This window comes from Notamacropus eugenii, chromosome 4 (assembly GCF_028372415.1).
Source record: "Notamacropus eugenii isolate mMacEug1 chromosome 4, mMacEug1.pri_v2, whole genome shotgun sequence".
Lineage (NCBI taxonomy): Eukaryota > Metazoa > Chordata > Mammalia > Diprotodontia > Macropodidae > Notamacropus > Notamacropus eugenii.
Genome location: NC_092875.1, coordinates 15,873,889 through 15,887,218, shown reverse-complemented (window position 1 = coordinate 15,887,218; position 13,330 = coordinate 15,873,889). Strand labels below are relative to the sequence as shown.

At 52.7% G+C, this 13,330-nt stretch overlaps 1 protein-coding gene across 1 annotated transcript in view; it reads left to right on the top strand.

Moving 5' to 3' along the window:
• Positions 1–7,313: 7,313 nt before the first annotated feature.
• CABP7 (calcium binding protein 7) overlaps positions 7,314–13,330 on the top strand; it is a 31,612-nt gene continuing 25,595 nt past the window's right edge. The window contains exon 1 of the mRNA XM_072599381.1: positions 7,314–7,684. Within this exon, the coding sequence (XP_072455482.1) occupies positions 7,576–7,684 (109 nt within the window). The 5' untranslated portion in view covers positions 7,314–7,575. The remainder of the gene's footprint in view (positions 7,685–13,330) is intronic.

Here is a 13,330-nt window from a genome sequence, read left to right as displayed (position 1 = left end):
ATGTGAGCTGCAAGTGCCCTTAGAGACCATTTTACAGATTTGGAAACCTTTCCCCAGAGAGGAGAAACAACTGATTCAAGATCACACAAATGGCAGAGATAAGACCTTATAATATAGAAAGGTAAATTTGGAAAGGCCCTTATAGCTCATCTAGTCTAACCTCCTTCAGTGGACAACTGAGGCTTAGAGACACTAGGTGATTTGTCTAAGGTCAGACAGTTAGTACGTGGCAGGACTGGAACCCTCGAACATAGAATGTTCTAAGAACATAGAGTACGAAGGGTTCTTAAAACAAAACATGCATTATTAAGCCTTGAAGGTACCTCCAAACCTAAAACAGAAGGTTAGAGCTGGTGGAGTAGGAGTTTGGAACATGAGACATGGTATATCACAGCTGGAAGGAAACTCAGAGACTAGAACATTAAAGTTGAAAGGGACCTCAGAGATTAGAACATCAGAACTGTGTCAAGTTCTAACAACACGATTTATGTTCTAGGATCCCTTCAAATTCTGCCTTTCTGTGTCCTAAAGTCCCAACCTTGCCACTTACCACCCATGTGACCTTAGACAAATCATTCAACCTCTTGTATATTACTTCATGCATTCAAACCTGGCCTCAGACACTTCCTAGCCCTGTTTACCTCAGTTTCCTCATCTGTAAAATGAGCTAGAGAAGGAAATCGCAAACTACTCTATCATTTTTGCCAATAAAATCCTAAATGGGGTCACAAAGATCAGACACAACTGAAAATAACTCAATAGCAACAACAATGTGGCCCAATGTCTCAGAGTGGAGAAGTTGCGTGTCCAAAGTCACACAGGTAGCAAGTAGCAAAATAGTTACAAAAATTCCCATTGGTTTGGCTCTTTATAACAATGCTTAACCTTGGGAGGTGGGTGGTGCAAGAATCATTATCCCCACTTCCCAGATGAAGACTGAGGTCCACAGAAGTTATGGTGGGTTGGACTTAGAAGAGTTTGGTTCAAATCCTACCCTTGTCCCGACAAGCTGTATAACTCTGGGCAAGTAGCTTATTCTCACAGCCTCAGTTTCTTCCTCTGTAAAATAAGAGGACTGGACTGTGAAGAGCCCCATGATCCTGGGACTTCCCCAGAGTCACTCAGCTAGAGGCATCGGAGGTGGGATATGAGACCCCCTCATTCCAGGCTATGCCAAGGCACTTTTCCCAGATTCCTCAGGCCTGTTGGCACTTCATTAATTAACAGGCCATCCTTCACAATCATTCCTAAGCTTTCTTTTTTCCTGACCCCTATAAAAGCATGCTCTTAGGAAAGAACCTGATTAACACAAGACATGGCTAATAATGCCAGAGTAATCACTGATATTTAAGACTGTAGAAGTATAGATTTATAGCTAAAAGGAACTTTAAAGTTAATCTAGTCTAATGCCTTCACTTTATAGGGGAGGGGACGGAGGCCCAGGGAAGTCAAATTAAGACTAATTAAACTAGTCCAAGGTCACACAACTAGTAAGCAGAAAGAGACAGGATTTGAACTCAAGTCCTTTGTTGCAGAATTCATCATTCTTTGCATTGTGCCCCCCACTCCCACCTCCCCACATAGCCATTTGCAAGGTATTCTATGGTCTTTATCTCATCTAAGCTTCACAGTTACCTTCGAGGTAGGTAGTACAAATTTGATTGTACCCATTTTACAGATGAGAAAACTGAGGCCCAGACCAGGTAATGTGGTACAGTGGCAAGAGTACTGGCTCATCAATCAGAACTTGGCACAGATGCTACAGAGGAGACTCTCGGTCTGGCATTTCAAGCCGTCTTTAACTGAGCTCCAGTCTGGCCCTCTACTCCACAGCCATCTGCTGCCTGAGTCTGTCTATTTCCCCTACATGTCCCCCATGAGGGACTCTCACACCTTCTCAGCTTGGCCTCTCCAAGTCCTCCTCTTTCCTTTGAATCTCTACCCAGTTGCCTCCTCTGGGAAGCCTTCCCTGATTAATCCGACTTTCGGTGCTGTCTTCATTGGGCTAGATCTTGCTTTTCACTCCATCATACTAATTTGAGTGCACTGCCCTAAATTTAAAATATCCATTGCGTGAGGGAAGTGACAGTACCAATTTCAAGGTCCCAAGAACCTATATCTGGAGCATGTAGGGACCTCAGAGGTCATCTGATCCAACTCCATCTCTTTACAAATGAGAAAACTGAGGCCTGTCAAAGTGAATCGATTGGCCCAAGGTCACACAGCTAGTGAATGTGAGAGGTGGTATTTGACCCCAGAGTCATTGCATGAAGCTGTTCCCTTGCATGGTCCCTTGAACCAGAAGAAACATTTTTAGTGCCTCCTTGCTGAATCTAATTGAGTAAAAGAGCAAGTGCATTAAGGTAAGAAAGAAAGGGGGTCACATGTGATGAGGCTGGACAGGCAGGCAGGCAGTCAAAGGCACAGGATTTCATGGTTAGAAGGCCCATTGGAGATCTTGTCCAATGCTCTCATTTTACAGCAGGAAAGACAGCAAAGATGTTGTTCAATTGGAGAATGCCTTGAATACCAGGCAAAAGCATTTGGACTTGAGTCATACTGCCCTGGGGCTCTGGGGCTCTCCATGATTCTTTCTCACTCATCCCTAGCCTACCCCATATGGTTCAGTTCTAGAATTTTATCATTGAATTTAAAAAGCACATATTGAGTGTCCCCTATGTGCGCAGCACTCTGCTAAATTCTAAAGATAAAAAGCTAGTAAATGAATCAGCCCCTCCCTCAAGGAGCTCAAATTCTAGTGGGAGAGGATGACATATACAGTTATCCCTTTCACATCTCCACTTGCCCCATCTGGCTTTCAATATATCACCAATCGGCAGAAGAAATTAAATGGAATTTTGCAGGAGTTTTGTGGAAGCCACAGATGACACGTGAAGGCTAGCAGACCACAAAGGAAAAGTTTAGAAACTCAGAAATGCATAACATATATGTATAATATTGTATAATATCAACCCAAATTTTACAATAAAATACTGTAAACACTCCATAAAAGAAAAAGAAAAATTCAGATTTCTTCTCTGGTATGAAGGGAGGGACAAAACATTTTACGCAGATTTTCCAGATTGCAGGGATGCTGCACCCCACAGCGAGGAAGAGAAAGCTGTACACTTTGCAGGATTGTGTGTAAAATAATGAACCAATGATATACCAACTGATTTCCAGCAGGTAGCAAGTGCTAACAACACAGGGACTCAGGGAAGGGCATGGTAAGAGGGGACGAAGGAAGGGAGAGGGGTTGGGTACCAGGCATAGGGGACAGACTGGGCAAAAGTAGAGATGGAATGTGAGAACCTCAGGTCTAGGATCAAATGGAAACTCCTTTGGCACTTACAACTCTTCATAATTTTATATCTTTATTCATTTCTAGTTTTACACCTTACTCTTCTCAATATACTCTATAATCCAGATACACTAGCCTGCTTACAGTTCCTCCAGTGTGATTCCTTGTCTCCCATCACCATGCCTTTGCACTGACTGTGCCTCATACCTGGAATGCTCTCCCTCCTTACCTCGATGTCCTGGCTTTCCCAGTTTCCAAGTCTAAGCTCAAATCAATCCCACCTTCAGGAGGAGGCTTTTCCTGGTTCCTCTCCCACTTAAATGGCTGGTGCTTTCCCCTCTGCAATGACCTGCCAGCAACCTCCCTGTCTCTGTCTCTCTGTCTCTCTCTGTGTCTTTGTCTCTCTGCACACACACACACACACACACACACACACAGATGTGCACATGTATATGTATATATATATATATATATATATATATATATATATATATATATATATATGTCTTGTGTGTATCTAGTTCTTTCTCTATGGCCTCCCCCATTAGAATGTACATTTCTCAAGATCAGAGACTAAGTGGTTTTTTTAATTGGCTTCTCTTTGCATCCCCCGCATTTAGCCCAGTGCCTGCACTCTATAAACGCTTGTTGACTGACATACAGACAGACATACCACTGGGAAGCCTTGGCCTTGCCTTGAATCCCTGAGGTAACCATTTCTTCCTCCTCCTCCCCCTCCTCCTCCTCCTCCACCCATACTCCCCCAGGGCGGTTGCAATGCCAGAAGCTTCCTCTAGGCCAGTTCTCCCCACAGGTCCTCCTTCCGACCTTAGCCCAGACGGAGGCCCCTCATCATTTCCCTCAGACCTTCCCAATCTGTGGTTCCTGGGTGGGGCTGTGATTAATCAGTGACAAGGCTGAAAATAAGAAAAATGTAATCAGCGAGGGGAAGGGACGAGCAGTAATTGAAAAAGCGCTTTGGAGTTAAATCAGCTCCTTTCCCTGCTGAGGGCTATTTGATGCTGATTTCACCCAAAAGCTGGGAATGGGGGAGATAGAATTGGAGGGGGCGGAGCCTAAACCCAGAAGTGAATTTATGAGTCGCCAGGGAGGGAGCTGGAGGGTGTCCTTGGGGCATCCATCACACACATATAGCTCTATGCATATATATGTATCTGTATGACAGGCAAGACCAGAGGGGCGAATGAACAAGGGGAGTCCAGCATACCTAACTGGGTTAAGCTCTGACTGGGACACAGACCAGCTATTGGACCCTGGACAAGACATTTAACTCTCAATGTCCTGAGCAATTCTTAAGACTTTTCATTACAAACAGTTGTCGATCTACATTGCGGAGGGGGGAGGATTTTTACCCTAGAGGGTCCCCACACTAACTCTCAGGTACAGATTCATAGATATAAAAATTAGACAAGTGAGTTCATGTATGTTAAGTGCTTTGAAAGCCTTCAAGTGTTGTATTAAGGTCAGTATTTATATAGATAGACACAGATGAGGTGCAAAGTGTGATGGAAAGAGGACTAGATTTGAAATCAGAGTTAGAATCGTGTCCAGGCTCAGGATCCAGGGCTCGGGTGATAGGATTAGAGTTATAGAATACTGGGTTCAAATCCTACCTCAGGCATTTATAGAATGGGAGAGCTAGAAGGGACTTTGGAGGTGGTTTGGTGCAAGCGGCTCATTTTATGGAACAGTGGATAGAGTGCTGAGCCTGGAGTCAAGAAGGCCTGAGTTCAAATTCTGACTCACTGAGCAGCCTTGTTGTGAGATAGTATTTGTCAAAGTGTTTAGCTCAGTGCCTGGCACATACTAACAGCCATCTAAAGGCTTATTCCCTTCCTCTTTACCGATGAGGGAACTGAGGCCCACAGAGGGAAAATGACTAGTCTAAGATCACACGGTTGGAAGCGGCGGAGCAGGGCTTTGAATCGGGGTTTTCTAACTTCAGATCCCGACTCTTCCTCCTGCACCAGCCTGCCGCTTTCTATGCCTCGTGACTTTTCTTTCCCCTTTATTTTTCTGACTTCGAAAGCTTTGTGTTAATTCGAGCTTGTCTCTGGCCCATGGGAGAAAGAGGAGTTTCCCCATGAAAAGGACTGAAGAATTGGGGAAATCGTAGGAGCCTGAGGAATGAATGGGGAGCTAGGGGAGGGACCTCCGCCAGTACCAGACGTTCCCTGACTGAACTTCCCCCGTTTGCAGATCCAGTGGAGGACGGCGCACCCCGCTGAGATGGGAATGTCGGTTCTCTGCCCCCCACCCCCACCCCTGCGGGTCTACATGCAGTTGTGTGTCCTGGGAAGGCTCGGGGCTGCTTTTCTATTGGCTCCCCTTTCTTGTCTCCAGCATGAAGAACTCCAGCTGTGTATGCGCGGAGGGGGTGCTGGGAGAAGTAAAGGGGTGGAGAATAGGGGAGCAGCGGTTGGCCCCTGGTTCATGGATTCCTTATGCAAGCACAAACCAAAGGAACTAGGACACCAGGAGGACAGGGGTCTCCTCTGTTCCCATGCCCTCCTCTCCAGACCCCCCAAAAGCTGAGCCACTCTCCAGAAGACCAAATCTGCGGCCAAAAGAGCCGGAAAAGAGGGTTTCGTCCCTTTCGGCAGGGACAAAAAAAAGGCACCTGTGCTGGGAACCAGGATACCTGGGTCCTGCCTCGTGGGCCCACCTGCCTGCATCGTCATTTCCTTACCTGCTTCCTTTCCCTTAGGGTGCAAACCTCAGGTGGAAAACACTTAGAAGGCCCTGGAGAACTGAGCTGCCAGCCCTACTGGTGCAAGAGTGGGTGGGAGTGGAGAGATACCCCCGTGACAGAGGGCGCTGGGGCGCGAGCCTGGCAGGGTGGGACAGTGAGTCCCACGGAGCCCCTGGCTCAGACTAGGTCCCGATCCCCGCGTCCGGTCCTTTTCGCTCGGGGGGTCAGCCTTGGAGCTCCCCTTTTCCGGGTGTTTTCCAGCTTCTCTCCCGTCCCTCGTTGGGATATATGTGTGTGTGTGTGTGTGTGTGTGTGTGTGTGTGTGCTGGGTATTGGGGGGAACGCGTGTGCATTGTACGTGAGAGAGCGCATAGAGGATTGAGGAGACAGGGGAGAGAGAGAGCGCAGAGAGGGGAGAGAGCACCGACACACACACACACACACACACACACACACACACACACACACACACACACACACACACACACACACACACCCGCACACAGACACACACCCGCACGCACACAGACGCTCGCACACACACCCGCACACACCCGCACACACACGCACACACACACACACACACACACACACACACACACACACACACACACACACACACACACACACAGAGAGAAACCAGAGATTCCAGGAGGGAGGACGGGCCCCGAGAGCCAGAGCCAGAGCGGGGAGGGCGGGCGAGCGCCCGAGCTGGGCCAGAGGGAGCCGGCTCGCGAGCCAGCCAGTCAACCAGCTGGGCGCACCGCACCACACCGCGCCGCACCGCACCTCCCCGGCCCGGAGGGCGCAGAGTGGGCCGAGGAAACTTGGGCCGGGAGGGGGTCAGCGGCCCCGGCCCAGAGCCAGCTGCCCCCTGAGGGTGCCATGCGGCCCTCGGGGCGGGGGCTCCTGGCACCCCTGACTGGGGGCAGCGGGCGCCTTTGAGCAGCCAGTGGCGTCCCTTGGGGGGAGACCTAGTGCCCTGGCTAGAGAGCGGGCGGAGGCGCGCAGGAGGCGGAGGCGGAGGCAGAGGCAGAGGCGGGCGGGGGCGGGAATGGCCCGGCGCCCAGGGGCGCGGGGCTCAAGCGGGCAGTAGCCAGCCGCCGCCGCGGGCCGCGGCCGTCCCTCCCTCCCTCCTGCTCCCCTCCCCCTCCCCCAGCCCCTGAGAGCGGGGGGGGGGCGGGGGGGGGAGGGGAGGGGAGGGGTGGAAGCGAAGCCCAGAGCCCAGAGCCCAAGGAGCCTGAGCCGGAGGCGCGGCCGCCGCCGCCGCTGAGCGAGCTGTCGCTGTCCCTGGGCAGCAGGCTAGGCGGGCAGGCGGACTGCCGCCCCGGGCTCGGACACCCTCCCGGCGCGGCCCCCAGCCTCGGCTCCTCCCCGGGCCCGGCGGGCTCCGAGTGAGCGAGAGCTGCCGCTGCTGCCCCTGCCGCGGCTGCCCCTGCCCCTGCAGCCTCTGCCCCTGCCCCTGCTCCTGCTGCCGCCGCTGCCCTCCGGGGGGTGGCCCGGCCCGCGCAGTCCATGAGATTCGGGATTAAAGTTTGCGCTCGGCGCAGGAGTCCCCAAGATGCCGTTCCACCCGGTGACCGCGGCGTTGATGTACCGGGGCATCTACACCGTGCCCAACATCCTGTCCGAGCAGCGGCCCGTGGAGATCCCCGAGGACGAGCTAGAGGGTGAGTGCGGGGGGCCACGGAGCAGCCCTACCTGTTTGCCTGTCTCTGACCAGCCTGAGTTGGAACTGCCGCCTCCGCTCTCTAGGGGGGCTCTGGGGACCTTGGTCCCCTCTTCCCGGGTGACCGCCGGAGAGAGGGTCTGCAGGTGCCGGGAGACAGGTGGGCTCGGTCTGTAAAGCGAGTGGAAGGGAGCTCCCAAGAACAGGTTGGGGGGTTCCGGAGGGAGAGCCCGGAGTCCACAGCCATTCCCAGGACCTTGGCAGGGGGGAGGGGAAGGGGGACCAGATCCAGAAGTGGGGGTAGTACTGCCTTCCACCATCGTTCCCCCGCCCGCCCCGGGCTCACTCTAGACTGGTTTCAGATGATTGGAGATGGGCAGGGGGAGGGGAGAAACTTCCCCAGCCCCCTCCCCTAGGTCCCACGGGTGGGTGAGGACCCGAAGCGTTAGGCAGAAGTAGCAGAGGAGACACCCCCCCCCCCTACGCTGCGGGCGCCAGCTCGGAAAACTTGCTAACCCCTTCCCCCCTCTCCAAACCAGGCCGGGCGCCCTCCTCCCCTGCCCGCCCCCCCCCCCCCCGCCCCGTAGCGGTGGCATTCACCCCCAGGGGAGGGGACAGGGTCGTGGGGGTCAGCATTCCCATGGTGACAGTGCGGAAATGGGCTAGGAGGGCTGCGGCCCGGGCAGGGGGCGGGGCTCAGGGTTGGAGGAGAGCCCCCAGCCCCAATGAATGCGGGGGCCGGCGAACCTGCGCCGTGGGTGGGCTTCCCCCTCCGACGCCCCCCGGCCTCCAATCATCCTCGCGGTTTCTAGCGTAGCTAGCTGGTTCTGTATTGGAATTGACATTCCAGACGTGTCGCTTTAAAAATCCAATATGTTTGGACCGGGAGAGAAGGGGAGAGGGGGACAGAGATGGCCGCCGTGCCCTCCCCCACTTCTCCACACACTCCTGCGGAGACAGCCCCCTCCCCCTGAAGGCAGAGCCGCTCCCTGGGAGAGACACAACAAGTGGATGGGAGTGGGGGTGGGGGTGGTGGCAGACAAGTGCCCAGTGACCCTTCTCTCCTCCTGGCCTGGTGTCTTTCTCCTCTCCAGCCCCTAAGGGTCCTCCTAGGCTCTCAGTGCAGCCCACAATCCAGAGTGTTGTCTGTCACCCCTTCCCCCTGCCTCTCCTCCTTTCTCCCTGCATCCCTAAGGCTGCCCATGCCACTAGTCTCCAGACATCATGTCCCTCCCGGTCACCAGCCTGTCTGTTCTCTATTCAGCCTTCAAGTGTCCTCACCCTTCCTAGGGGCACCAGGTGGCAGCTGAGCCCAACTTTACCTCTTCCCATTCCCTAGGCCACCCTGGCCATCCCTGGCTTCTCAGAACAAGGGGAATCCAGTCAGCCAGCCAGCCTGAGCAGTGAGGCCCTTGTTCTAGGATGGAGCTAGGAACTGGGGTGCTCAGGGACCTTCTCGTCCCAGAGTCCAGTGCCTGATCTGAATAGGAGAAGGTGCCCATGAAGTACTGCAGTGCTAAGGCTGGGCCTGGCCCACCTCATCCACTTCGCCTGCCTCTCCCTGGGTTGCTGTCCACCAGCATGACCTGGCCTCCATCCATACTAGCTGTTGCTTGGGGGAATGGGCAGAGGCTGAAGAGTGGGGACTGGGTGCCTGCAGGCTAACAGACCTGCTCCCCCATAACCCCTCTGCAATGCCCTTTCCCTCCCGAGCTGCCCTGGGGAATCTGAAGTGGACAGGTGGATGAAGCTGGCAGGGTGGGCAGGCAGTCTGTGCCAAACTACAGGGGAGAAGGTCTTTCTGCTGCCACAGGCCAGGGGAAGCAGAAGAAACCACAGGAGAGACTTGAGCAGCTCCCCCTCTAAGGCATCCTAAAACCTGAGTCCTGTTAGAAGCCAAGGAAAGCTGCTCTGGACAGAGACTGAGACACCAGCACCGGCTCCACTACTTTGCCCTCTCTGGCAGACAAGTCCCTTGACCCCTCTCTATTGGGTAATTAATTGGACAGATGAACACTAGGCCATTACAATAGGTTGGTCAGGTGCTTTGAGATCACAAGAAGAATGCAGTGACTGTCCAGGTTGGTGGGGGCGGGGGAGGGGGGAAATGACCCATAGCTGTGAGTATCCCATGTCTTCTGAGGGTGGCAGAGGAGAGGGCAGCTCGCTACTGCAGAGGGGGTACAAGCTGCAACTGGCCGGGCTAAGATCTGCGTATGTTCTGAACAGCTGGGAGATTGGGGGTGCTGGTGATGATGAGAACTCCATCCAGGCTCTTTGGGGGCAGGGGAAGCTGGGAAAAGTAGGAGGCTGGACAGATATGCCTTCTGTCCTTGCCTTTGGGGGAATCTCAGAGCACTAGAACAGCTCACAGACCTCAAGTCAGGTCGGGGCCAAGTCAGAGGCTCCCCTTCATGTCTCTGGCTACCCCTGGGGTACCCTCACCTGCCACAATGCCTTGGGAAGCTAGGGAAAGGTGGGGTGCATAGTAAGGAAAGTAAGTGGCATGTAGAGATATTTGATGCTTGAGGACTTACTGTGAGAAGGGGGGATGTACTGAGAGCCAGAGAAAGGAAGGATGTTAGTGTCAAAGGTAAGATTCAGACCCAGGATCTCTGACCCCAAAGGTAGCATTCTCTCCACTGCCCCTGGCCTCCACCAGACTTAGCCCATTCTGGCCTTTTTCCTGATCTCTCCCCTGGCCCAAAGCTGAAGAGAGCCCTACCAGACCCCAAACCAGACCTAAAACCTTTCTCAGCTCCAGGGCTGGTTTGAGACAGCATCAAGAGACAGGTAGAGAAAGCACTCCAACCGACTAGATGGGATGGGAGCATCGAGGAGAAAGTGATGGGGCAGGAACGAGAGACATTGGATACAGAGAAGGAGAAAAGGACTCCCTGGAAGAAAGCAAATGGGGGCTTTCCCTTCCTGTCCTCTTTCCTCTCCTTGCCTGAGACTTCCAGACCCCATCCTCCTTTCCTGTCATCTCCCCTCCCCACCCCTCCTCTCCCCTCTTCCCTTTTTCTCTCTCCTCCTGTCTTCTCTCCTCTCCTCTCCTCTCCTCTCCTTTTCTCTCTACATTCCCTCTGCTACTAATCCCCCACCTTCTCTGTTTTTGCCAGTCTGGCAGTCCCTAACTCTGCCAATATTTTTTGCCGCTGGCAGCAGAAAGGACCCTTCCTGTCTGCCTCTCCTTGCTTCAGTATCCAGAAACCCTAGCTCCCAAGAAGGGGTCTTCTCCCCATTCTCTCTCCTTTTTCCTCAATTCCCACACCTCTGCTTTCTGTTTCTCTCCTTAACCTAAACCATGCAAGTCCCAAATGCCAGTCTTTTCCACCAGATGATATAAAATGCAGGCCCCCCCCGCAACCTCCAGCCTGGCAGACCTCCTCTGGCTTCTTCCTGCCTCTTTCCAGGATGGCAGGGGGTAGACTCTTTCCTTCCTTGTTTTCCCGTTCTTCCTTTCCAAAGGCAGGAGACTTGGTTTGGAGTGTGGGAGTTTTCCAGTCCTTAGCCTCCATGGAGGGAGAAGAGAGGCAGGGATGGGATGGATCCAGGGTGCTTTGCAGATGGGTGAAGGAAGGGGTGCAAGTCCCCACAGAACCTTGGGGCAAGAGATTCTGGGAAGAAAAAGAGAGACTGCACCCCCACCCTTCCCCAGGCTCAGAACTGCAGAGGGGGGTTCTGTCCCTCCATAGACTCACTGGCAAGAGACCAAAGCTGTATTAGTCAGCGGCCAAACCAAATGTATCTGCTCCATTTGCTGCCCCCCCCCCCAACTCAGAAGTGAAACCAAAGGTGTCTGGGGCATCTGAAGGTCAAGATCAGGCCAGGTAGAGCAGGTAGGAGGCTTCAGTATTCCACAGAGGGAAGGGAGAATGTCCAAAATGGTCCAGGAAGGCCCAGAGGTTTATACACTTACAGATCTCCATGAGGCATGTAACCCCTCTCCTTGTCCTCCCTGAGGAGGAGACCTGGAACCTAAATGTGCCTTGCTCCATATCCCCTTCCTGCCTTCCCTAGGTCAATTCCCCCTAAAGGTTCTCATCTTTTAGCACCCAGTAGCTATTCCCCCCCACAAAGACCCTAACTTGGCAGAAAGGGTTTTGTTGTCATAGGGTCTATAGGGGTTCTCCCACACAAGGAAGGAAGGTGGGGATTGGGGGGATCAGAAGGCCAGGCCCAGCTCAGAAAGGTCAGGGCTGATTCCCATTCCCCCTAACCCCTCACCCACACCCCTACAACTGGCTGGTTCACTCCTGGAGCTGGAGAATTCTCTCTATAAAGGTTTCCTTAGTCACATGGTATGGTAGAGAGTATTGACCCTTTCAGAGGAGCTGACTCTGAATTGAGATCATGCAACCTTCACCCTTTAAAGGTCCTGGGGCCAGTCACTAGGCCTCATGTGCCTTTTCTGCAGAACAACAGGGGTGAGACATTGCCCTTTCAGATCCCTTCCAGCTTTGACCTTAGGAGAGGCCCACCCTCCAGGAAGGCTGGGGCCTCCACCTCTCTGAGGGAGCGCTAACGCCCCCCAGAACTCCAGGAGCCCCCAAGGGAGCCAGAGCTTTCTGCCCATAAAAGGAAGAAAACTCAACTGCCACCTTTAAGAAGTAGATAGTCAGGTAGGGGCAGGTGAGCTGGACTCTGGGACAGTTGCAGAGAGGGCTGCTGAGGAAGGCATTGGCATCGTGGCTGAGATAGGGACCAGTCTTGTGATCTGGGCCAAAGGGTTTCCCCTTCTGTACTAGGTCTCAGTTTCCTCATCTTAAAAAGTGAAAGTTAGACTAAATGGTTTCTAAAGCCCTTTTCAAATCTGACAGTTGTATTCTCTAAGATCCCTCCTAGTCAGGTCTGACATTCCCTGTAAGGCCCCTCCCAGCTCTGACATTCCCTGTTCTCAGGCCCCTCCTAGCTCTGACTTTCTGGGATTCTATAAGACAGTCTACCATCTCTCATTTCTATTGTCTTTTAAAGGTTAGAAAAATGTTCTTATGTCATGACCCTCCCCCTCCTCCAATGACACCATTTCTAAGTGAAAAAACAAATTTTGGACAAGTAAAAGTGACTTCTCTAAGGTCACCCAGGTAGGAAGTGTTAGTGAATGGCACAGCGTGTACTTTTGAAAATTGGCCCCTGGGGAATATTCTTGGGCATCAGAGACTTCTTGGAAGAGGAGAAATTCCCAAGGGGCCTTGAAGGATAGAAGGATTTGAATCTTGTCACAGGAGAGGAGAGGATTCCCAGTTGGCTTGTGATGTGAACAAAAAGCATAGGAGTGAAAGAAGCCCATATCTGGGGGGCAGGGTAGCACATTGACTCAGTTTGACCAGATCGAGGGTTCAACCCAGGTGACTAAGGGGAGATCAGATTCCAGAAGTGGGTTAGGGGCATATCGTAGTCAGCTATTCCCAGAGTCCAGATGAGAGGTATGGGGCGGGGTAGGGGTGCAGAATGTGGCTAATGTGCTGGTTCTGCCATAGGACCTCAAACCCTCCTCAATCCACTCAATCTGTAGGGGAGAAGTTGAGCAAACTGAGGCAGAGAGAAACTGGAGTGGAGAAGTATAGGATCATTTATTTAGAATTGTAAGAGACCAGAGAGGTTGTTCTGTCTGACTCTCCTATTTTATAGTCAAGAAACTGAG